The sequence below is a fragment of the Lemur catta genome, chromosome 5 (assembly GCF_020740605.2).
Source record: "Lemur catta isolate mLemCat1 chromosome 5, mLemCat1.pri, whole genome shotgun sequence".
NCBI lineage: Eukaryota > Metazoa > Chordata > Mammalia > Primates > Lemuridae > Lemur > Lemur catta.
This window is the reverse complement of record NC_059132.1, coordinates 51,774,884-51,801,357: the sequence shown is the minus strand read 5'-3', so window position 1 is coordinate 51,801,357 and position 26,474 is coordinate 51,774,884. Positions and strand designations below refer to the sequence as shown.

Here is a 26,474-nt window from a genome sequence, read left to right as displayed (position 1 = left end):
ACTGTGGGTCACCTGTCGTTTGGTCTCAAGGAAGCAGCTGAGTCAAACTTACAACTCAGGTAGGTGAATTAAGGGTACTGCGGATGTCCTTAAGTCACTCACGGGCCATTGCTGAAATATATTACCTATGAAAACATAGAACATAACATCTGTTCCGGGGGGTGGGGCGAGGGGGAAGGAGACTCCTTGTCCCTGACCCCTCTCTTTGGCAGGGACCTAAGTACTTCCTCAAAAGTCCCAAGAATCCAACCTTCGCCCCTGGCAATAGGGCTGGTTCAAGAGCAACCAGTTTTTCGGGCAGCCACCTCCCCTTTCCTCCCTCTGCATACTTGGTCAATCGCAGCTTGAAACAAAACGACTTTGTGTGTAGAGTAAGGGTTGAAATCTCACTGTCGCCTCGGCAGAAGGGGCTGCCAGCTCCGCGGATCCAGAAAACACCATTCCACCCTCGGCGGACAGAGGCGATGGCTTGAGAAAGACCAAAGACAGACGGGGCGAGAAGGAAGATGCAGCAAAGCCCCCGAGCCGGCGGTGCATTCTGGGAGTCGTAGTCCCTGCAGGGCCGCGCCCCTCACCCCAACCAAGCTCCGCACTCCATTTCCCAGCGGCCCTCGCGCCGCGGAGGAGGCAAACGGCGGGGGCGCTCGGTGATGAGCCGCCGCGGGGACAGGGGCGGTGAAGCAGCTGCAGCCGCCACCAGGAGACGTTGACATTTGGCGTTTCTGGGGACCGCGGGACCCTTGGGCGGACGGCGACGAGGGCCTTGTGGCTGCCGAGAGCTCCCGTGCTCACCCTCTCTCCTACCCACAGGCGCGGGGCGTCTGCCATGGAACCGCGTCCGGCCGTCGCCAGGGTTCCCGAACGCCGCGGCCCCGGCTTCCCCGAGCGATGAGGGGGTAAAAGCGCCCCGCGGTCCGCCTGCTTCCCGCATTCCGGCCGCCCGGGCGAGCGAGAGGGCCGGTTGGGCGGGTCGTTCGCGGTGCCCGCCCTTGCGCCGCCCCGCCCCGTGGGGTCGCTGCCGAGGGGGCACCCGCCGCCCATGCCGCCCCGGCGCCCCGCCGCGCCCGGCGCCCGCCGCTGAAGCCCAGGACGCACCGCCAGCCTGTCCGCGCCCGCTGACCTGAGCCGACCGCCCTCCTCCCCCCAAGATGTGGCACAACGTCGGGCTGACCCTGCTCGTGTTCGTGGCCACGCTACTGATCGTCCTGTTGCTGATGGTGTGCGGTGAGTGGGGGCGCCGCCGCGGGGGCAGTGCCACACGCCAGGGCGCTGACTTGTTTTGTTTGGTTTTTTGTTTGTTCGTTTTTTAAGCGTGGATGGACAAGTGTCTTAAAATCAACTGTGTCCCCTCACCTCTCAGTGAGCGCAGAGGAAGTGTGTCCCTGACCCACGGCCGGCCCGCGGGCATCCTGGAGAGGGAAGGGTCAGGATCCAGGGCTGGGCATCTTGTCTGTGGGTTGCAGCAGATACCGCTTCGCCGGCAGCGCCTGCTCCTGATTGCCGCCCTTACCACAGTCCGCCCAGATTTTAACCTTGGCCTGTATTCGAAGGTGAAGTGATTGGGTACTCCTTCTTCTTTCTCACAGGCTCTGACCTTAATGATAATGAGAGGTTTCACTACCTTTATTTAATCCGAGAGTGACATGGAGTTGGGCTTTCAGCACACGTGAAATTGTTTGTTTACTTAGAGTTCAGGCTTAAACTAAATTCCAAGCAGAGGTGTTGAGACCAGGCAGAACTTAAAAACACCGGCTATATTAAACTTCCAGGGTCAGGTAACCTAACCCTTAGTTTTGTAATAATGGTACTATTTTGTTTGCTGTGGGTATTTTCCTTCTTGGAATGAGAGGAACATTATCTCAAGATAATGTTAATGCAATTTTAGCTCTTTTTGATTTCTTTATACACAGTAACTGATAACTACAGGTCTTTTAGCAAAGTGGCTGAGCAGTTGTGAAAATTTGAGAAGAATTTAGAGCAGATGTCTGAGTTTGTTCATATTCACAGGACTGAAGTGTGGGTTCAGGTTGATGCAGTAATTGGTCAGAATTCATAAAAATACTATAGGGCTTATTCAGTATACGATTAATGTACTAATGAATGCTTAGTAGAGCTATACTTGGAGAAGATATATGTGTGGACTTGTGCATATGCATGTGTATGTCTTTGTGTTTATATACTTGTATGTATATTTAAATTTTGTTCTATTTTACTATGATACCAGAATTAAAGCTTCTCACTTGCAGCCTTTCTTTTCTGATGAGATAAAGCAGTTGAATAACCTTTTGCAATTTTATCATGAAGTCAGCGTTTTGAGCTAATTGCAGATGTTGAAGGTTCTTGAAGTAGGGAAAACTAATTCCTTTAGATGTTTGTTTCTTGAAGTACGGAATACAAATCCTTGTGATTTGTTTGCATGTGAGGAAGGAGAAAAGAGTGTGTTGTCCTTTCTAATTTGAACATGCAAGCTACCTGGATGTGGGAATATGACGTATAGACTCCACCACACCTTGGATAGGATTTGCCAAACTTACCTTTGGGGCATCAGAATTTCTAATTGGTCTCTCCTCTCTCAACAGCTGTTTGATGATTTAATCTTACTCATTTTTCTAAAAGTGCCTTTAGTTTCAGAAAACATTGTGGAATAAGAGGTGAAGTATGCTAGGTAAAAAGAAGATCTTATTTTGTTTGGAATGGTCAAGAACTAATAGCTCTGTGAAGAAGTAATCCAAGTACTTTTTTTGTTGAGAGAACTAATAATGGGGTGGACTTATGTTTTGACTAGGATGGGGCAGGGATTTGGGGAGAGGAGGGAAGATCTGACCAGACTTGAGAGAGAAACTAAGGCCCTGTTTCTAGGGCTGCCATAACAAAATACCACAAGTGGGTGTCTTAACAGAAATGTATTTTTTCATAGTTCTGGAGGCTAGAACTCTGAGATTGAGGTATCAGCAGGGTTGATTTTTCTTCTGAGGCCTCTCTCCTTGGCTTGTGGGTGGTAGTAGTCTCCCTGTGTCCTCTCGTGGTCTTTCCTCTGTGTGTGTCCCAATCTCTTCTTATAAGGACACCAGCTACCAGATTAGGGCCCTTAGATGGTGGTCTTCTCCCTGTGTCTTCACGTGATCTTTGTGTCTGTGTCCTAATCTCCATTTATCGGGACACCAGTCACTGGATTAGGGCCCTCACCCTTATTACCTTATTTAATCTTAATTACCTCTTTAAAAGCCTTATCTCCAAATACAGTACAGTCATATTGGGGGTTAAGACTTCACTGTATGAATTTTAGGGGGACAAAATTTAGTTTGTATCAAGCACCATGTCTTCAGCACTGGCAAAAGATAGGGAGAAGCTGGATACCTTAGGTGTAAGCCCATAAAACAATCCTTCTTACCTTTCTGGTGGTCACAGGCTTTTTTGAGAATCTGGTGAATGCTGTGAACCACCACCTCCCCCCGCCTCCTTTTTTTTTTTTTTTTTTTTTTTTAAGAAAAATGCACCAATACATTTCACTCCTCCTGTGCCCTTTGAGAGATTTCCTGGACTCCTCTTCCATACTCCCAACATGGAGATCAGATTAAGAGCCTCTGCCCTTTGGGCTGGGTTGCCTTGTTTTCTGATTTCATTCAGTTTAGCAAACTGAGTGCCGAGTGTCTACTAGGCAGTGGGAACATAGAATTTGTGACAGGAGTCTGTCCCAAGGAATTCATAGCTTAGTTTGTTTTAGAATTTGGACAGGCTCTTTCACATAGTGAATTCTGATTTTCAAATTTTAGTTCCTAGGGAGGTTTTCCTTCTCCTACTTATATTGACTATCTCTGCTGTCTCACCTCTCATTCATGCTAAAATGTTTTTCCACTCCTACTAGTCACTGAAGCTACCCTTGTCAAGACCAATAACAAATGGCGTCTGTATTTCCAAGCTCTTGGTGGTCACTTAACAGTGCTAATTGAACTTAACCTGACATACTCAATTCTCCACAGAAGTACAGCATAAAGATATTTCTTTGAGAAGCATTTCTTTTGGCTTTGTAAGCTATATATACTTCCATAGTGTTCTTTCTACCATAGTGGCTAATTATTTATTTTTTCTTAGGTTCTCATCCCCTAGAATTTCTTAACTTTTTTTAACCACAACAAGTTTATGGACTAGTGTTTGCCTTTACTCCATGAGATGATTCTATTTTCTATTTTTTCTATCTCCATAATATAATACAAATATATTTCTTTCTTTTTTTTTTTTTTTATTTCAGCTCATCATGGGGGTACATAAGTTCAGGTCATATACATTGTCCATGTCCTGCCCATCCCCCCGAGTCAGAGTCCCAAGCGCGTCCGTTCTCATTCTCCAGACAGTGCGCCTGGCACTCATCATGTAGTCATACCTCCATCCCCTCCCCCCCCAAATATATTTCTATTTTCTTTTTCTCTTACCTATTTTCTCCCTATGGTATCTTATCCAATCCTAGAGGTTTAAATACCAACTGTAAGAGTCTAAAATGTATGTCTCTAAATCTCACTTCTCTCCTGAACCCCAGGCTCAAGCATCAAACATTTTTATTATTGATATCCCCACTTGGAGCTCTAATAAGCATGTCAAATTTAATACATCTAAAATAGAACTCTTGATTTCTACCACGTGTCCCGTCCCTGCCCCCCCCCCCCAGCCCCGGTCTTACCCATCTGATGTGTTAACCTGCTTCCACTCAGTAGTTCCAGCCAAGGACTTAGGTGTCATCCTTGATTTTTGGCCTTTACTTTACTTTCTAGCCTTCTTTCCAAAAACTCATCAATTCCATGTGCAAGTCTTCTCACTTTTATATCTTTAAAAAAATCAGAAATGTGTTCTCTTCTCCTTGACCACCACCATCACCATCATTATCTTTGTCTTGCCTTAATTTCCTACCTAGCCTTTTTTCTGACTCATCTTGTCTTTATAATTTGCTTTTCGCATACTAGTCAGACTGTTATATGAAGGAAATATTTTGTCAAAAGTTTTTAACAGAAGACATGTAGTTTCAAAAGTCCCATAGTACTTATAACAAGTAGTTCCTTTCAACCCTCAGTTTCACTATTCTCCTAGTTATTCCATATTTCCAAATAACATATTCATTGCTATCTATTGGTTTTGCAATTTTAGATATTATTAACCTTGGTAGATTCCCCATTTCTTGCCATGCTTGCCATTAATAACATAATTTTTGTCTAATTTGACAGGATTTATATTTTGATTGGGTAAATATTATTCCGTGCTGGTCAAATAGTGTAATATGACCATACACCTCATTTCTTATATGGCTCTTCATTTTTTTTTGAGGTTAATAATTGCCCTTTTAATTTACATAGTATTATTTTTTTGTACGTACCCATGTTATCTGTCTGCTCTTCCAAATGTTCCATAATCTCTTATACTCATCAGTAATATTTCCCATATTTTCAAATGAATTGCTCTTTCTTCTCCTCCTTCCACCCAGTCCCAGAGCCCTCCTTCTCAACAGCTGTCATTCTCCTACAGAAAGCTGTACTTTCTTTGCTATCCTGTTCTATATCCTGTTTTCTGGATCTCATGCCATCATCTTTCTCAGTTTATACTCTTGTTTTCTGGGAGCACATTTTTTAGTAGCTTTCTAAGGAAGAATGCCTGGAAAATAATTTGAGCTAGTGCCTGAAAATGTCTTTTTATTATTTTCTACCCTTATACTTGACTGATAATTTGAATAGATTTGAGGTTGTAAATAATTTTCATCCAGAATTTGGAAATCAGTATTCCATTGATTTCTGGCTTCCAGGACTGATTTTGAGAAATCCATTGCCTTCTATTTCCTTGTCCTTATAAGTGACTTGGTTTCTCTTTCTTAATGCTTTTTGGGTAGCCTTTTTATCATTGGTATTCTGAAACATAATAGTAATATACCTTGGTGTGTGTCTCTTTTTTTAGAACAGTAGGCCCTTTCAATTCCGATTTTTCTTCATTCTGAGAAAATTTTCTACTTGATCTTTGATAATTTTCTCCACTTCATTTTCCTGGTTTTTTCCTCTCTAAAATTTCTGTTAGTTGGATGTTGGACCTCATGGGCTGATTCTTTAATTTTATCTTTTTATCTCCCATTTTCTGTTTCAGTTCCTTCCTTCCCCTTTCTTCTGGGAGATATTTTGGGTTTTATCTTCTCTTATATTGAATTTTTAATTTTAGCTATCCAGTTTTTAATTTCAGAGCTTTCTTGTTCTTTGATTCTTGCTTTTGTATGGCACTTGTTCTTGCTATATATATGCAGTATCTTATTTCCCTAAGCTTATTAGTTATAGGTTTTTTGTTGGTGGTTTTTTTTTTTTTTTTAAATAACATGTTTTCTCCTTGCATTGTCTGTGTTGCCCATGTTTTTTCTTTCTGCTTGTTTGCTTTGGAATCTTTTCTTGGTTAGAGGTTTCCAGTAAATGTGTAGTCGTCTGTTCTTTGTTCGTATTTAAAGAGTGAGACAGTAAGTAAAAGGTGTTGATAAATTCTGTGTCAGCTCTGGGCTTATTGCAGTATGATTAGGCAGTGACTTGGCCTCTTCTCTAGGGGTATCCGCAATTGTTAGTATCGGGAGATGTATTCTCTGTGGGTATTCTATTTCTCCAGAGAGGAATTCTCTCATTTCCCACTTGGGTGTGGGAAACTTGGCTGTCTTCCCGAATAGACTTTTACCCAATCCTCCTTTTTTCTTCCCTCCTCTCCTCCCACTCCAAGTCCTGATCTTTTCATGGTTCTTCATTGCGTTTTGTCTCCAATTGTTAGCTCCTCTCCTGCCATCCAGATTTTTGTTTGCTTTGCTTTCTTTGCTAGACCAGTTACCACTTGTCCTCAGAGTAATATTTTAAAATGTCTCTCCTTGTTTAAAACCTATTCTCTGATAGTTTCCCATTTCTCTTGAAATACAATCCAGATTTCTTACTGTGGCCTATAAAGATCTATGTGAGTAGCCCCACCTACCTCTCTGACTTCATCTCCCCACTCTCCCCACTACTCATAACATTCCAGGAACAGGTCAACCTTGTACCCTCTGCAGTGTCTTTGTCCTCGGTCTTCCTCTTTTCATATGGCTGGTTGTTCTTCATTCAGGTTTCATATCAAATGCTAACTTCAGAGGGACCTTTCCTGACCACCTGTGGTAGTTTATTCAGTCATTTTATCTCATTTACCTATAGTTTTCAGAGCACTTAACACTATCTGAAACGAGCTGTTTTTGAGTCTGTTTCCCCCAACCAGAGTGTAAGCTTCTTGAAGTCATGGACCTTACCTGGCTTACTCATTGCTCTATCCCTGGATGTTAGAATAGTGCCTGGAACATTGTAGGGCCTCATATGTTTGAAGAATGAATGAAAAAAGATTCCTCAGTTTAAATCATTAAATTACCATTACAAAGAAGTCTTATTATTTTTTTTAGCAAAGTACAAACGTGTTGTTCATGGGAATAACTCATTTTTAAACTAAAAAATATTTTATTGTAAAAACACATAACAAAATTTACCATCTTAACCATTTTTAAGTCTATAGTTTAGTATTTTTTTTTTATTTTTTTTATTTTAGCATATTATGGGGGTACAAAAGTTTAGATTACATATATTGCCCTTGCCCCTCCCCCAACAATCAGAGCTTCAAGCGTGTCCATCCCCTAGATGGTGCACATCGCACTCATTATGTAGGTATATGCTCATCCCCTCCCCCCCACATCTGCCTGACACCTGATTAATGTTATTCCTAAATGTGCTCTTAGGTGATGATCAGTGAAACCAATTTGATGGTGAGTACATGTGGTGCTTATTTTTCCATTCTTGGGATACTTCACTTAGTAGAATGGGTTCCAGCTCTGTCCAGGAAAATCGGTGCTCTATCACCATTGTTTCTTAGAGCTGAGTAGTGCTCCATGGTATACATATACCACATTTTATTAATCCACTCATGTATTGATGGGCACTTGGGTTGTTTCCACATCTTTGCAATTGTGAATTGTGCTGCTATAAACATTCGAGTGCAGATGTCTTTTTTATAGAATGTCTTTTGTTCTTTTGGGTAGATGCCCAATAATGGGATTGCTGAATCAAATGGTAGATCTACTTGTATCTGTTTAAGGTATCTCCATATTGCTTTCCACAGAGGTTGCACTAGTTTGCAGCCCCACCAGCAGTGTATGAGTGTTCCTGTCTCTCCGCATCCATGCCAACATTTATTGTTTTGGGACTTTTTGATAAAGGCCATTCTCGCTGGAGATAAGTGATATCTCATTGTGGTTTTGATTTGCATTTCCCTGATGACTAGCGGGCATTTTTTCATATGTTTGTTGGCCATACTTCCGTCTTCTTTTGAAAAATTTCTATTCATGTCCTTTGCCCACTTTTTGATAGGGTTGTTTGATTTTTTTCTTGCTGATTTTCCTGAGTTCTAAATAGATTCTAGCTATCAGCGCTTTATCGGATGTGTAGCATGGGAAAATTTTTTCCATTCTGTAGGTTGTCCATTTGCTCTCGTGACAGTTTCTTTGGCCATGCAGGAGCTTTTTAATTTAATCAGGTCCCATTTATTTATTTTTGTTGTTGCTGTGATTGCCTCTGGGAGTAATGTTAAAGTATATTGACATTGTTGTGAAACAATCTCTAAAGGACAATTTGTTTTTGACTGACTGCTGTTATTCCACAAATTCTTTTTTTTTTTTTTTTTTTTTGAAGCAGAGTCTCACTCTATTGCCCGGGCTAGAGTGCAGTGGTGTCATCATAGCTCACTGCAACCTCAAATTCCTGGGCTAAAGCGATCCTCCTGCCTCAGCCTCCCCAGTAGCTGCGACTACAGGCGTGTACCACCACACCTGGCTAATTTTTCTCTACAAAGAAGTCTTAATGTGACACAAACCATGATTCCCTCAAGATGGTTAGCCCTTATCCATCAATAAAATATACTTAGTGAAATTTATGTTCATTTGCTGTCAGTTGTGGTCATGGGAGTCTACAAATTAATAATGCATAATCTCTGCTCTTGAAACACCTCATACTCCAGTAGGGAAGACATTCATAAAACAGGTAAAGATAGTAAAACCTAGGCTTCTATTCCTTTTTTGGGTCATTTGCCTAAGGCTCCAAAAGTAGTCAGCTCTAAGTTCATTACTGTGATATAATAAAAATATGTTTGGTCTTTGTTCTGGTCTCTGGCACAAAACCCTTGGAATTTCTTGAGTGCTGGAGTATCTTTTGCCATTCAAGCCTCTTTTGACCACACCTGAGTTTAGGCTAATAAGGTGACTCAGGTTGCAGCCTCTAGTTACTGTGGAGATGGAGGCTGATTACTTGAAAGACCAAACAGATAATCAGAAGGTGGGAAGTTTCAGCCCCACCCCTGGCCTTCAGGGAGTGCAGGGAGGCTGGAGATTAGGTTATAAAAACTGTTGAACATTATGAGTGTGATAAACATTTCAAACTTGGCATATCTAAAACTGTGTTCCAGATCTTGCTCTTCTTGTAGCTTTCTCCATTTCAGTAAATGACAACTTATTTCAATTGTCAGTGAGGCTCCCAAATCTCTGTGTAAGATACTAGCCTCCCTCACACACACGTGGCCTCTTTCCCCTTACTCTGGGTTATTTTTTCCTATAATAATGGAAAAATATGTTGCAATAAGGATAATGTTTGGAACATAGTACTCCACAGATATTTGAATGAATGAATGTTCAGCCCTTGAATAATCAGCTAGGATGAAATTATAGATGGAAAAAGAGGGATCTAAATTGTGGCGCTATATGTACTGCCTCCAGAGTTTATACTTTCTTATAGGCGATGGAGAGCTAAGAGTTTTTAGCAGGAACTTAAAATTTTATAGGCTGCTTTGCTACAGTGTGTGGAGAGGGGGAGGCTAGAAGCCAAGAACATAGTTAGGAGGTGAGCATTAAGTGCCCATGAAAGTTTGAACTAAGGCAGCAACAGTCGAGGCTTGGAGTGGGTGGTGGCCTTCTGTTTGTAGAATGACCCAGCAACAGTGATACCACTGTGTCTGCTCTGTCCGCTACTGTGCCTAAGGAGCATGTGGGATTTGAAGACTTTGGACAGAATTATAACCCAGTCAACGTAGGTCCTAGGAGAATATCAAGAGTGTGGGCCTACATGAGGAAAGAGGAATAGTCATTTGTCATCAGACCCTCCCTTCTCCAGAGGTTGTCTTGGTTATATCCCCTAGTTCAACCTGACCTGATAGACCCTGGGCAGACTATAATTTGCAGGCCTGAGCTAGTACCCAGTCCCAAGTTCATGCTGTGCCTAGCAAAGTTAAGTATTATAGTTAGTGAAACAGAACAGAGTTGGATCAGGGTGATCTGTGACTCTGTGATCAAGTTGCACAGCTAGCACTGCCACTTACTACCTGTGTGACTTGAGCAATGCACTCAACCTCTCTAATTTTAGTAAGTAGGCAAATTCACAAATAGTCCAGGAATACTGAGCATTGACTGCGTTTCTGCTTATCTATCTCACATTGACGTGCAGGACAATAAATATGAATTAATTGATATTTAAAAAATAGATTTTCAAAGATTAAATACGGTGTTAGAAATGTAAACTATCCTTAGATTAATGTGGTTTTACTTAAGATAATATCCATTTCAAAGATAATAGTAGAATAAGATAAAATGTGTTGATTATAGAAAAGTGTGAACAAATTTTGCAGATCATCTAATTCATTGGTTTTCGGTGTGTTAAAAAATAAACTTCGGCCTTCAACATTTTAAACTGCAGGCAGTTGGGGCTCTACTGGGGGAACGCAAGGGAGAAACTTTTATAAGGTATTCATGGAAGCAAGACACAGAAAATATTCTCTTGGTTAAAGTAGAAAGTCCCTATCTGGAGGTTAGTTGGTGGTTTCTGATTGGTTAAGCTTAAGTTTTGCTTGACTGTTTACTCTGAGTGGGGCATCGGTTTGCTTGTGTAGGAACCCAAGGTGCTGAAGTCGTCTCAACCTAATGGCCTCCCAGTTATTTTAACAAGTGCTTCAGGAGTTTGACAAATAATTGATTCTATTTTCTGATTTTAGTCAGCTTTATTGAAGTATTAACATACAATAAAATTTTAAGTGTATTTGATGAGTTTTGGCAAATGTATGCAGTAGTGTGACCACTACCACAATCAGGATGCAGAACATATCCATTGCTTCAGAAAGCTCTGTCATGTCTTTTTGTGATCAATTCGTAAGCTCCTGTCAACAACTGAACTGCTTTCCATTACCATAATTTTACCCTTCAAGAATGTAATATAAATGGAGTCATACAATGTGCTTTTTGTGTTTGACTTCTTTCACTCAGCATAATAATGCTGTTGAAATCCATCTGTGTTGTTGTGTGTATCAGTGATTGAGTCTTTTTATCATTGTAGAGTATTCCATTATATGGATATGCCACAATTTGTTTATTCATTTGCTTATTGATGGACATTAGAGTTGTTTCCAGCTTTGGGCTCTTAATGTTATTACTGGTAACATTCAATTATAAATTTATAAATTATGAACGTATGTTTTCATTTCTCTTGGGTAACTGTAAGAAATTGCCAAACATTTTGCATTGCCAACAGCCATGTGTGAGATTCTAGTTACTCCACAGCCATCAACAACTTTTGGGATCATCTGTCTTTAATTTTAACCATTCTAGAGGCTAGGTAGTGACCCATGATGGTTTTGATTTGTGTTTCCTTAATGACTAATGATGTTGAACATCTTTTCGCATGTTATTTGCCATTCTTTCTATCTTCTCTAGTAAAGCATCCATACACATTTTTTGCCCATTTAAAAATTGTGTTATTTGTCTTTTTATTATCAAGTTGTAACAATTCTTTGTTCTGGGTACAAGTCTTTTATCAAATATATGTTTTGCAAATATTTCCTTCTAGTCTATGGCTTGCCTTTTTATTTTTTGTGTCCTTTGTTTTGTATTTTGATTGTTTGACAAGTCCAGCTTATCAATTTTTAAGTGTGACATGTGTTTATTCTTCAACCTGATAAAGAACATCTACAAAAATCCTATAGCTAATATCATATTTAATGTTATATTTTGCTCCAAAAGATCAGGAGAGAAGATTGCTTTCACTTTCTTTCAACATTGTAAAGAAGGGGTTAAATTTAATGACTTATGATTTAGAATATAGTCTGTCTTGGTGAATGTTCCATATATAGTTGGAAAGAATGTTTCTGCTGCAGTTGAGTGGGATGTTCTGTACATCTCAGGTGAATTTGGTTGATGGGGTTGTTCCGTATTTTTGTGAAAGGGCACCAGCAGTTCTTGCCATACAGTAGCCACTGTATTATATATTAATAGTAGAAATCTTCAGAGCTCACATTGCCTCTGAAATGGATCAATTGATGAAAGTCATCAAATTCTTAAATTCATGGGTAGTTTTTGTGGGGAAGGGGGAGGATAGAAAGGGAGGGAGGATGGAGGTTGGTTGATTTGTTTTGAGTACCTATTCTGTGCCAGGTACTGTTTTAAGGCATAGGGAACACATTGGAAAACACTGATTAAGCCATACATTTCCCTTCCTTAAGAAACTTGTATCTCATGGAGCAGACAGTATTAATACAATGAGTGATGGATGTGGACACGAGGTGTTAAAGCAGTCGCCCAAGAGAGCTCATGTTGAAGAAATAGTATTGTGGAAAGATTTTAAAATTATGTATTAAAGATGCTTAAAATTCTCAGTAACAATAGTAGTAGTCTCATGTCCGTGTAGTTTGCCTCAGAGGGGAAGAGGTTGGAGCCTAGGAGATGGTAACAGTGCCAATATTTGATGACTGTTTATTACGTCTGACATTTGTTTTAGTTTGTTATGTCTGTTAACTTTTAATTACCACATTGACCCTTTGAGTGTGGGTACTGTTATCATCCACATTTTATTGAAGAGGAAACTAAAGCCTGTAGAGGTTAACTTGCCCAAGTTATAAGTAAGTTGAGTTAGGATTCATGACAGAGCAATGTGGCTCTAACATGCCTCTGAGATATAGAAGATTATTCTGATAACCCAGTTGACAGATAATAAGGGTTTGATCTAGGATAGAGATGGATAGGATGGCAGTAGGAATGTAGAGAAGGAAACAGATGGGAGAGTGTGTGTTAAAGTAGAATCTATAGCACTGGAATAAAGTAAAGGAGGGACAAAATGCTGAAGAGGAACTCTTTCCCAGAAGAGAGATGGGGAGAGGATACGGTACCCATTAGGAGCTGATGGATACAGGTACACGTGTACACACACACGTTTTTGAGATGTTTTCGAGCCAACTAGGTAAATTCCCTACTGGAGCTCAAGAAAGGTGGAAGGTATGGATGAAAAATTTGGTCATCTGTAACAGAGGTGATATTTGGATCCATGGGAATGTTGTGACCACTGAAGGGAAAAGAATGGAAAGAGGAGAGGAAAGATTTTAAAAGGCAACTTTAAAGATGTCTTACATTTATTGGATAGAGTTTTGGATATGGAGGTAGTATGGTTCAAAATTATGTTGATTCAGCAGTGGCAACTCCAGGGCCTTCTAGCTTTGCCTAGTGTGTCATTGAGAAAGGGGTGTTCAGTAGAGGGGGCATTGTAGTGGAAGTTGGAAGAGGTTGGCTCTATTTGGCTTTGTCTACATTGTAGACTTGGATGTATGATCTTATAAGTGAGCCTTAGCTGCCTTTAGGTAAAATGGAAATAAGGTAGTAGGATTGAAAATGGAAGAGAACTTTATACAAATGTGATATTGGTATTGAGCCAGTCAGCCACTTAGATACTGTCACGAAGGTGAGATTATGTAACTCCTTTGGAATGAGTCCATAATTTACAAAGATAAGAATTTGTGGTTATACTGCACCTGGGCTGTTGGACAAAAAAGATCTTGGGTAATGTCTTAGTCCGTTCGGGCTGCTTTAACCAATACCATAGACTGGGTGGCTTATAAACAACATAAATTTATTTCTCACAGTTCTGGAGGGCCGGAAAGTTCAAGATCAAGGTACTAGCAGATTCACTGTCTAGTGAAGGCCTGCTTCCCAGTTCATAGATGGCTGTCTTCTAGCTGTGTTCTCAGATAGTGCAAGGGGAAGGGATAAGGGAGCTTGGTGGAGTATCTTTTATAAGTGCGTTAATCCTATTCATGAGGACTCTACACTGTGACCTAATCACCTCCCAAAGGCTCTACCTCCAAATACCATCACATTTGGGATTAAGTTTCAATATAAATTTTTGGGGAACACAAACATTCAGTCTGTAGCATGTAATGAAATCATATTCTCATTCGCTAAATAGTGTTATGTGTATTATATTTTCACCCTGAAAATCTGAGAAATTTGATACACTGCTAAAATTCATTGCTCTGTCTTATGTATCTGGCTCTCTTCAATAGTTGTGAGTCACTTTGAGCCTTTATTTTCTTATCTAGAAAACAGGAATAACGGTTGCTGGTTGAACTAATTCAGAGAGATTGTGAGGATTAAATGAGATGTTGCATGTAAAAGCACTTTGTGAACTGAGAATTGTATAATTGAAGATGAAATTAGTTATCTCCTGGTTTTGTGGTATGTAGATGATGATGGTTCATCACTCAAGTTCATCTACTGTCACTACCCTTCTGTTACCAGCATGTTTATCTTACGTGGAAAAACAACATACAGTGTGTTTCATGAAATTCATTTTTTGAACTAATGCTTAGTTATTGGCACACACAAGTGATTGCTCTTTTGATTATCCCAGAATACACACCCTCTATTTGCTGGCCAGTTTTTCTGTCATACAGTGCTTGTCAACGTGAGACTGGAGCAAAGCATAAACTTTGCCCTTTAAACTGAAACATTAGTTTTAACAATCAGCATGATTTTTTTATTACAGGCACATATAATTGTGGACAGTCCTTTTCCCTGTAGCTCTTCTTTCTTTTCTCTCCCATTTCTCTCATTAAATCCCAGGACTGGCACCAGACACGTGCTTATAGAATAAGAGTAGGTTTCTGGTGTGTGTGCGTTAGGTTTGGGTGGCAGGAATTGTATGAGCTATACTTCCATAAGAGATCCTGTCTTATTGAAAAGGGGAAGGTCCTTTTCAATAAAAGGTAGCCCGGGTCCTAGTGGTTATTCTTCCTCCATCCCCTCTCCCCCCCAAAACATATGCATACCTGGGAGAAGTCAGTCACTAGGGCCTGGAGCCCAAATTAGGCTGGTCTATTCTTATGGTAAATTGGAGTTATCAATCTGAACTAATGTTTCTTTCTCATGTGTCTGTGGTGTCTCATCCTCTCCCAACACACACACACATACACACACACACTGCTGTTCTATGATTTGGTGCTGTCTTATGACCAATAACGTCCATTTTCTATTAGGTAACTTTTCATTTGTCTTCTCTTACATTCATAGTGTAGAAGAGAATGAGCTCTGAATGTATATACTATACCAAACCATTCTATTAACCAGATACAATACAGTTCTACTTGGAGCAAAGATAACATTTTTATGTCCAGCTTCTGACCATCCCCGTCACATCCACAGCCCTTTTACAGCATCAGCCGGCTCATCAGCCATATCTGGTCAGTTTCTTTGTAACTCCCCTGACATACTTGCATGGTTACAGTAAGTACTGATGTGGCTATGGTTGCTTTTTGTCAAGTGGAGTCTTCTCAGGCTATCTGGTGAGCTGTTGTCCCATCAACTCCCCACTGGCACTCTACTGCTGATCCTTTTCTCCTTTTCCCTGGCCAGTCTCCCTAATTGATTGGCAAAACCCCTCATGCTTCTTCCCTTGCCACCTGCCTTTTCCAAATCTGCATGTTCATCGGAATCATCTAGGGAGCTTAAAAAAATGAATAAGCACAATTCCTAGAGATTGATTTGGGATATCTGGGATGAGCCCTTGGAAATTTGTAGTTTGTAAAAGCTCCCTGGCAGATTCTGATGAGTGGCCAGTTTGAGTGATCCCTCTTGGTGAATGAAGGCTGCAGTGTGGTAATCACGTATCTTTAAACTAGAGTCATTCTATTGGGTAATAAATATTTTAGAACTTGCCTTACATTTGCAGGTATTCTTTTCCCTAAAAGGAAGAATATGACTCCCAGCCTCATCTGACCCAGTGTCCCCCTTACTTCAAGTCATTCCTCTGCTCCAGAGATTGAGAACCTCTTGCTGTGTGGACATTAATTAAAGGTCATGTTGTGTTGAAGTTTTAAAGGAATTGAGGCAGATTCCAAGGAGATGGAAGGTTTTGGTTAGACACTAACCAAAGAATTGCCTGCCTGGGTTTTTTGGGTGGCTTCTATGGTGGAGATCATCCTCTAGGAGCCAGTAAAGATAGAGGAGCTACCTTTACTGGGGATCTTCTCCAGGTTATCCTATCCACTACCCTTCAATCTCTTAAAACACCTAAGGCCTCTTAGGGATAGGTCCTGCGTCCCTGTTCACTATTCCTGCTCTTACTCCCAGGTAATGCAGACTGCTTCTGGGGCTGATGTTTGACCCAATTTAGGGCAGAAATTCTAGGCTATATATGTTTTGAGAGTATGACTGGAGAAGTCGTGGAAAGCTGGGGAAGGAGCAGCAATATACAAAGAGAAGCATAGGGGAGAATGAAACAAGTGTGCAGAGAGAAACCAGTAGTGCTGAGAGAATGATCTCAGTTCATGAGAACCTTCTCCTAGTTCTAGTCCCTGGTAAGGGTGCTTCCTCCCATGGGCTCTGAGACATCCCTGTAAGCTTATAACAAATTCCCCTTTTTTTGGTTTAGCTAAGTCTTAGGGATATTCTGTAACTTGAACTAAAAGCTGCATTATTAAAATAACAGGAAATGAACTGTGTATGTACAGACTTTCTACTTTGTATTGTGTTTGTCGTAAGATCAGTAAAAATAAAATGCCCTAGATGAATAGATCACAGGCCTATTAAACAGCAACAAGGAATGTGACATACCAGAAGTATGGGACACAACAGTTTAGTTAAACTGAATAACAATTTGGCTATTAGATTATATGTGCAGGGCATTTCTGCATGGTACCTGTCCCAAAGTTTTTAGAGAGTTAGTTTTTATTGATAAATAATTGTACAGATTTATGGGTACATGTGATATTTTGTTATATGCATTCAATGTGTAGTGATCCAGTTAGGGTAATTAGGGTATCCATCATCTCAAACATTTATCATTTCTTTGTTTTGGGAACATTTCAGATCTTCTCTTCCAGGTATTTTGAAATATACAAAAATTTGTTAACTTTAGTCACCCAACTGTGCTATGGAACACTAAAACTTTTTCCTTTTATCTAACTGTAATTTTGTACCATTAACCAACCATTCTTCAGGCCTTCCTTCCCTCTCAGCCTCTGGTAACCATCATTCTTCTCTCTACCTTTATGAGATCAACTTTTTTAGTTCCTACATATGAGTGAGAATATGTAATATTTGTCTTTCTGTGCCTGGCTTATTTCACTTGACATAGTGACCCTGCAGTTCCATTCGTGTTGCTGCAAATGACAGGATTTCATTCTTTTTTATGATTGAATGCTATTTTATTGTGTACATACACCACATCTTTATTTATCCATTGATAGACACTTAGGTTGATTCCATATCTTTGCTATTGCAAATATCGCTGCAAATATACATGGGCCTGTGTGCAGATATTTCTTCAATATGCTGATTTCCTTTCTTTTGGATATATACTCAGTAGTGGGATTGCTGGATCATATGGTAGACCTATGTTTAGTTTTTTGAGGAACCTGAATGTTTTTGGTGCCTTTGTCGAAAACCAGTTGGTTATAAATAGGTGGATTTATTTCTGTATTCTGTATTTTGTTGTTTGGTCTGTGTGTCTGTTCTATGTCAGTACCATGCTGTTTTGGTTACTATAACTTTGTACTATATTTTGAAGACAGATAGTGTGATGCTTCCTAGCTATTGTTATTTTCCTGTCTAATGAATGTAGCCATTGAATATCTTATTAACAGTTTTATCTGGCACAAGAGTACTTCTTGGTTTCTTCTTTGCTAAGTCATACTTTTCCTGGTTTATATTCCTGGTTTATATTCATTGACGTTTTAACGATGTTTTTTTTTTCCAGAATACATGTGTTATGTAGTTTTTCCATTCAAACTTCCTGACATTTTTAGTATCATCCTTTGTTCAGACTATTAAAATTCTTTCATAACAGTTTGTAGTAGAAACATCAGATCTTACGGTACTGGGATATAGAGACACCTCCCCCTTGATCCTCCTCCCATCTCTCTCCCCAGAATTACAGCTCCGTAAGAACTTAGTCATTTTACTTGGAGGACAACTTGTGGAACTTCCCTCAGCTTAGTGAATACCACTGCAATTATCAACACTACAATTTATCTCTTTCCTTTGCACTCCCACCCTATGGGAGTAGGGTACAGTAGTTATTGTAAGAATCCAAGCACTGTGGATAATTTGTTCTTTTTGGCTGCCAAGCAAATGAATTCCATGTTTATATTAAGGGAATTCTCTACCTCACTTTTTTTTTTTTTATGGGAAACAGTGTCACTGCCCGCATGCCCTACCATCCCCAGCCTACACCAGACAGAATAGGGAGACATAAGTATACTCTTCAAGCTTGCTTATCTCTAGATTCAAGGATAAAAATTAGAGTGGTATGGAGTAAGAGTGGTTCTGCTGGTATGGGTAGGAGGAGAGTGGTGAGTGTGGACATAGTAGCTATAACTTGCTGCTCCAAACGCTAGAGTTTCTCTCATTGGCACCACATTCTGAATTTTGACTTGAAATTAAATCCCTTGTGTTTGGTTGCTGGCAGTGTTTTAAAAAGAAAATTTTTGTGTTTCTTTTATTAAAATTGGGGAAGAAAGAGTCTATAATCTAGCTGAATGCTCTTACATCCCAAGACTCTGACAGCTACAGCTATCTTCAGTTCTTTATTTTGTAGATTTCTGTGCTGAGAGACTTTGCTTTCTCTTACCCATCCTAAGGGCACTGTAGTATTTTATGGTGGGAGCCCAGTGATGAGGCCCTTCACCCTGGTCTCTCTTCAGTCAAAAGCGTTCCAGTCACCTTCCTTACTCTTCATTATGGTCAGTTTATATGCTGTAGCCACTGTTGGAATTTATGGTTTTAATGAGGTCAAGATCATCATTTTTGAGCTGGATTATAATTCCTTGATGGTAAAGTTACATCTGTAATCTCTGTTTAGCATAATACCTTAGTCAGATGAGTTCATTTAACTTTTAAGTTACATTCTCAAAACTAACCTAAGAGTTAGGAGAGAGTTTCCTTATTATCTGTTGAAATCAACTATAGTCCAGTAAATGGCATTGAAGTATTTAAAAAATATATAAGTTCACAGAGTATTCATGATTTACTTACTAGTTTGTTTCTTATTTTTCTGATTATCAAAACCATGTATGTTCATTGTGAGAAAATTTGGTAAGTAAAGAGAAGTATTTTAAAAAACAGTGTTGGTCCCTAAATTGAATCTGCAGATTCAGTGCAATCCCTATCAAAATTCTTGCTGCCTTTTTTGTAGAAATTGGCAAGATGATTTTGAAGTTCACATGGAAATGCAAGGTACTCTAGCCAAAAATATCTTGAAAAAGAACGGAGTTGGTAGACTCAAATTTCCTAATTTCAAAACTTAAGACAAGGCTACCATAATCAAGATGGTGTGGTTCTAGCGTAGAGATAGGTATACAGGTCAATGGAATAGAATTGAGACTTCAAAAATGCACTGTAATACTTATGATCAGTTGATTTTCGACAGAGGTACCAAGACAATGTAATGGTGGGAGAGAAGAATTTTTTCAACAAATGGTTCTGGGACAACTTGATATCCACATGCAAAAGAATGAATTTAGAGCCCTCTTGCACACCAAAATTAACAAAAATGGATCAAAGACTTTCATGTAAGAGCAAAAACTATAAAATTCTTAGAAGACAAGGACTACATAGACCTTGGATTAGTCAGTGCTTTCCTAGATATGACTTCAAAAGCACAAGCAGTCAAAGAAAAAAAATGATAAATTGGGCTCCCTTAAAATGAAAAACTTTAGTGCTTCAAAGGACATTTTCAAGACAATAAAAAGATGCCCACGGAATGGGAGAAAATATTTGCAAATCATATATCTGACAAACATCTAATATCCAGAATATATATAGAACTCTTCATCTTACAATTCAATAATAGACAAACAATCTGACTTTAAAAAATGGGCAAAGGGAATGAATAGATATTTCTCCAAAAAAGATAAAAGGCTAATGAGCACATGAAAAGATGCTCAACATCATTAGTCGTTAGGAAAATGCAGATCAAAGTTGCGTGATAGACCACACTGCTAGGATGACCATAATAAAAACAATAGACAATAAATGTGTTGGTGAGGATGTGGAGAAATCAGAACCTTATATATTCCTGGTGGGAATGTAAATTGGTACAACTGCTTTGGAAAACAGTTTAGCAATTTCACTGGTGGTTGAACACAGTTACTATACAAACCAGCAGCTCCACTCCTAGATACCATATGGATTTTCTTTGGAGCTGGAGTTTGATAGTGGTGATGGTTGTACAACCTTGTGAATATACTAAAAACCACTGAATTGTACACTTTAAAAGGGTGAATTTTATGGTATGTGACTCATATCCCAATTAAACAGATAATAAACAGAAGAGAAGTCACCTCAGAGCCTGCTGCCCAAGCAAGAATAACCGTAGCTCAGGTCAGTTGAGCATTTTACAAAATGCTAATTAGTGCTAGGCACCTAAGCCCTTTAGATACCTTCTCATTTATTCTTCACAGTAGCTTTGTGAATCTTCTGTCAGAGCTGGGACTCCTGACTCCTTGCCCAGTGTTCTTCCTATTAATTCACTGTGCCTATTTTACAAAGAATATTGGGGGAAGAGAGAACATGCTAAGTTGGAATATCATTAAAATACCATTTTACGAAGTTAGGTGCTTTACTCAAACACACAGTTGACCAAAAAATATTTATGGTTTGGTTCAGTTAACATTCAGCACTCAAGCTTAAAGGAAAGCAAAATCTTGAGAAATGAGTTAAATCTCTGAAGTTAGTCGTTTAGTGTCAAGGAGTTTATGGCAATCTTGTTTTTTTTTTCCCAGAGATTGTAGTAAAAACAAGTAAAATTAGAAACTGCCCTTAAGTGTCCATTCATCTTGCTCTGTTTTATGTTAATACTGGAGTAGAAAAGCTGGTTGGATTTTGTTTTCACAAAATATGCTACAGTCCATTGCTATTCTGTGAAACCAGAGTGTTTAAAGTAGATGCATCAAGAAAACACTTGAACAACATTGTTACACTGGTTGATTTTATTTGTTTTCCAATGGTCCCCAACCTTTTTGGCACCAGGGACCGGTTTCATGGAAGACAGTTTTCCACAGGGGAGGTATGCGGGGGTGTAGGGGATGGTTTCAGAATGATCCAAGTGCATTACATTTATTGTAGAAACCTCTCTGCTAATGATAATCCGTATTTGCAGCCGCTTCCCAGCGCCAGCATCACTGCCTCAGCTCCACCTCAGATCATCAGGTATGAGATTCTCATAAGGAGCGTGTAGCCTAGGTCCCTCGTATGTGCAGTTTACAGTAGGGCTCACACTCATATGAGAATCTAATGCCACCGCTGATCTGACAGAAGGCGGAGCCTATGCGGTGATGCAAGTGAGGGGGAGCAGCTGTAAATACAGGTGAAGACTCACTGGTTTGCTGGCTAGCTGACTGCTCACCTCTTGCTGTGCGGCCTGGTTCCTAACCACAGACTAGTACTAGCCTGCTGCCTGGAGGTTGGGGACCACAGTTTTACACTTTCAACATTTCAGAGCAACCGAGTATGGGTTCAGAGGTTTTGTCCTGTACATTTCTTTGTTGATTAATGTTTGTTCCTTATTAGTGGGCATCTAAAAGAGTTATTCATACTGTTTAATGACTTTGACGTAAAACTATTATATTTTAAATCAATTTTTAAAATCTTGAAATTAAGATATTGGTGCTCTGGCTTTATTCTTTCATCATATAATTCAAATACATTTTCTGTGAAAATTATTTATATATTTTTTTTATATATATATATATATATACACACACTTTTGTAATATACTCCCCAAATTAACTGTAACATTCTGAATTGATAACATTGTGTGTAATAACTGTCTTAATGTTTTTGTCTTTCTTTAGGTTGGTATTTTGTATGGCATCTTTTTTTATCAAAATTCAAGTTTCTCCGAGAACTAGTGGGAGACACAGGATCCCAGGAGGGAGATCATGAGCTTTCAGGGTCTGAAACCGAAGAAGACACTTCATCTTCTCCACACAGGATCAGATCGGCTCGCCAGAGGAGGGCACCTGCCGATGAGGGCCACTGACCCCAGGCATAGTCCTTCGTTAATGAATGAGGAAAAGCAATTGTGAGCCTCTCTTTGGTGACTTGGCTTTGAAATTTACTGAATGACTCATGAACATTTGTACTTGGATTTTAAGTCCAATTTAGAAAAAGATTTACATGTAAGCCATATAAAAATAAAGGGAATTAAAACCAAATTGAACCATTGCAAACTCCATCTTAAAGATAATCTTTTGCTTCACTTAGCTTTCCACTTACTTATTCCTTGGCTCTTGGGCTTATTTTCTCGCTCTGGTGCGAATGGCAAACATTACAAGCTTAAAAAAACCATATTTTATTAGTCCTAAAATGTACACTTTTCTTCACATTTTAATTTGTCTAATACTGGGATGCATCTCATTACTGTCAACCAGGGGGTAGTCATGTAATTAATCTACCTTGTGCATGTGTGAATTTACAGCTTGTCATAGTGTCATCACTTTAACCAACATGTCTATTGTTGGTACCAAATGTGTCAGGTTTAGTTGACATTTAAAAATGTCTTCAAAAAGATTACACTATGATTCAGCATTGAAACGAAAAGTTATTGTGTATGCAGAAAAGCATGGAAACAGAGCAGCAGGACGTACATTTGATATTAGTGAAGCAAATATCCGTCGTTGGAGAAATGACCGCAATTCCATATTTTCTTGCAAAGCAACAACCAAATGCTTTACGGGACCTAAGAAAGGAAGATACCCACAGGTAGATGAAGCTGTACTACATTTTGTCAGTGAAACATGTGCAAAGGGATTGCCTATCACACGCCAAGCAATGCAGCTGAAGGCAGGAGAAATTGCCAAAACCCTCGGAATTGATGAAACAAAATTTAAAGCAACAAGAGGCTGGTGTGACCGTTTCATGCGCCGAACGGGACTATCGTTAAGGCATCCAACATCATTTTGTTCAAAGCTTCCTGCTGACTTTAAACAGAAGACAGTAGTGGAGCACTCTTTCAAGAGATGCTGCATCACCACTCCTCTTGACAATGCTGAGGGGGGCGTTATGTGGAAGAATGCAGACATCTATGCCTGTGATTTGAAAAGTGATTCAGAAGAGTTGGACTCAGAATATGAAGTTATAGTTATAACTTAGCCAATTTATTTCACACATTTTCTTTACGTATGCACAAGATTGATGTGATAAAAGCGCTGTTTTAATAGATATAAAATAAACATTTTCTGTGATACGAAAGCATTGTGTCATAGTTTAATGGGCAGTGTTTTTTCTTAGTGATGCACCTGGTGCATCTTAACAATTGATATCTTAGATTAAATTAAAAAATAGTTTGCAAATTTATTTTTCTTTTTAAGGTAGCAGTTATTTATTGGGAACCTTAATTCTGAGTCTTATAATGTTGAAATTGTTATCCTGTGTGAAATATGTTTTTTTGAGTAACCTATTTAAGATATTACAGTAGTAACTTAGGAATCTAAGAACTATCTTCTACTTTAGGAAGAGTAGAATTAGTTACTCCCTTTGTATGGGAGGACTTATGCTCAAGGCATGTGTTGTGGAAAAAAATACTGCTTCACAAACAACAATTCAGTGACAAGACCTCAGAGGTACAAGATATTGAGGAAAAAATAGTGGGCAAAAATACCTGCTTAGCTGTAAAGTGACTGCTGCCAGGTTTCCGTGTTTGTCTTTACCGAACTTTGGACTGTTTACTAGGAAAGAGAGATGAATTAAAGAAGTTCCCTGTTGAGTGTTACCTGCTTTGCATAAGAATGAAATAGAAAGCCAATTTATTTTTTAATTCAAGTTCTTTTTACGTTTTTAGCTTGGTTTTCTTAAGAACTAGTCATCACAAAATATCTATTAACCTCTGTTTTATGATGGTATATAATTACGTTTGATACCTCATACTTCATGCTTATAGTTTTATTTGTTTATTAACAGTTCACTGGCTCTTTAGCACAGTTGTATTCCTGATGAACACCTCTTTGCTGATAATGTAGCCTTTTGGAGATACTAAGAGGGAATTCACAGAGCATAACCTTAGTCTTATATATTTGCTAGGGGAAGATTCCCAGGTGCTGAGAGTGGGGCACAGTCTTTCTGTCTTTATTTCCTTATTAGATGCAATTTTCTATTTTTATGTGACTCTAGGGCATAACAAAAGTGGCACAGTTTCAAGCATTAATTTTAATGCTTCATAGTAGCTAAGTATCACATTAAAATGATCATCAGTTAGAGACAAAAATGAGTGCCCAAAAAGCTTCTTGGTACTGAGAGGATATTTAAGTTACATTTTTTCATAGTCTGATGTTTTGAGCTATGGATTCTGCTTTATGGTGGATATCTAAGGTTTAGATAATAGTTGCTGAAAAACTTTAAGTAGCTGGTAAGCTTCCTGTTGTCATTGTTGAAGAATGATGGCTCATATAGCCCTCCCCCCAAAATCCACAAGGGTCATGCCCAAATTAATACAAATTAATCTGTGAAGATAAACATGTTGGCATTATTTATTGACATTTATGCTTCAAGGCTTGTCTTACTTTATAGAATTTTAAGAAATGTTCTGTTTAACTTGAGAAATATACCTAAAAGTGTACTAATAGCTCACATCCACCATGTTTTGACTCTCACTTGGGGAGAGTAAAGAGAAATTATTGATGCCAATATGAAGATGTACAAACTAATACTTTGTTTAAAACTTTCTTTTCCTGTACCCCACAACACACTTATCATAGTAAGTATTTCTAAGGCCACAGAGAGGCAGGAGACATAGTTGTAAATGCAGAATTATTTAGGTGGTATAGTGTTTCTGTTCTTTTTCCTGTTTAGTGTTTTTGTAACAGCTTACCAGAACTATATCACAGCTGCATTTTCAGTCTCTGGGAAATGGACTAGCTATTGATTAATTTTAAAGTTTAAAAGGTTATGAACATTAAAAACACATGGAAGTATTAGAATCTTGTCTGAACCTCACAAAGAATGATGGTGACCAAGTATGGCATCTTTTGAGGATTAATTCTAAAATTGAGGACTGGTAGGTTGTTTCATTTCCTTCCCAACCAGTCATTTGTTCCCAAATCTTCAATTGCCTCTGAAACTTTTTGTGAAAATTGCCTGCACCAATTGTATTGATAACATTGCTCTGATTTAAATGCCTCAAACACTAAATATTTGTGTAGCACTGTTAAATGAGGTTGTAATATTTCTGTCAAACTGAATATAAAATTTGCTTAATGGATTTTGTAATGACATTTTCATAGTGGAAACATAAATATATTGTTACATGATGAATAGCCGTATCAGAGACATGCAGACCCATTTGTTTAGATACTAGGTTTAAAAACCATTTCAAAATGTTATTTTAGTGGGAGTTTGGAATATATAAAGTAATGGATTCATGAAATACGTCATCTTAAAACGTTGAATGATTTGCAACTGGTGCATTTTTACTTTTAAGAGCAACAATTTTTGAAATTATTTTAAGTGGATGCAATCTTTTTTAAAGTCATTTTTTTCACAAAAGGTATGCTTTAATGTAACGTGTAACCAATGTAGCTTTTGATTTTGACTGGTAAACTTCAAGTGCTTTTATATTTGTGGTTAATTTTAAAAAGCCAAAGGGCAGTCTTCAAAGGTTGCAGACGCTCAAGTGACCTAATGGAATAGTTTTCTATTATGGAGTCTAGAATTAAAGCACCTTTTATTGTCTGCTTCTAAAGAGTGAGTGTCCTATTGTTTTTAATTTAAAGCATAAAGAGTAACATTTTATATTAATAAAAGTTACATTTTCCATTTGTTAGTGTACATGTACTGCCTGTTTTATGAGGAATGTTTAACATTACCAAGTTAGTTCTGTGCATAACCATTCACCAAATACTGCTGCTGTGGTTTCTTAGAGGAAACATTCTATGTTGTGCTGTGATGCATTGTCATCTTGCTGCTTGACAATGTTTATAAGGAATTAGAATTATGTGTTTTAATAATACCTTCGTATAACAAGATGTAAAATTAGATGAGGAATGTGTATAAATGATCATTCACTGTTTTTGTTTTAAAACTGGTCAATACTATATCTAAAGCTTCTGTGGTTTGTATGATGTTTTAACTTTCACTTTAAACTGCACAGAATAAAATGAAAACAAAA

The 26,474-nt window shown here is 38.8% G+C and overlaps 2 protein-coding genes across 2 annotated transcripts in view; one reads left to right on the top strand and one right to left on the bottom strand.

Moving 5' to 3' along the window:
- The window catches only part of LOC123638773, a 14,010-nt gene extending 12,969 nt beyond the window's left edge, over positions 1–1,041 (bottom strand). Inside the window, exon 1 of the mRNA XM_045552602.1 lies at positions 330–1,041. Coding sequence (XP_045408558.1) covers positions 334–1,041 — 708 coding nt within the window. The 3' untranslated portion in view covers positions 330–333. The remainder of the gene's footprint in view (positions 1–329) is intronic.
- SMIM13 (small integral membrane protein 13) lies at positions 625–26,474 on the top strand. The gene is made up of 2 exons (XM_045551769.1): positions 625–1,224; positions 22,165–26,474. Exons 1-2 carry the CDS (start codon positions 1,149–1,151, stop codon positions 22,350–22,352), a joined length of 264 nt encoding a protein of 87 aa, XP_045407725.1. The 5' UTR covers positions 625–1,148; the 3' UTR covers positions 22,353–26,474.

Coding starts and splice junctions, on each gene's coding strand:
- SMIM13 (XM_045551769.1), top strand. CDS start 1,149: ATGTGGCACAACGTCGGGCTGACCCTGCTCGTGTTCGTGGCCACGCTA. Junction 1,225..22,164: donor CCTGTTGCTGATGGTGTGCG/GTGAGTGGGGGC, acceptor GTCTTTCTTTAG/GTTGGTATTTTGTATGGCAT.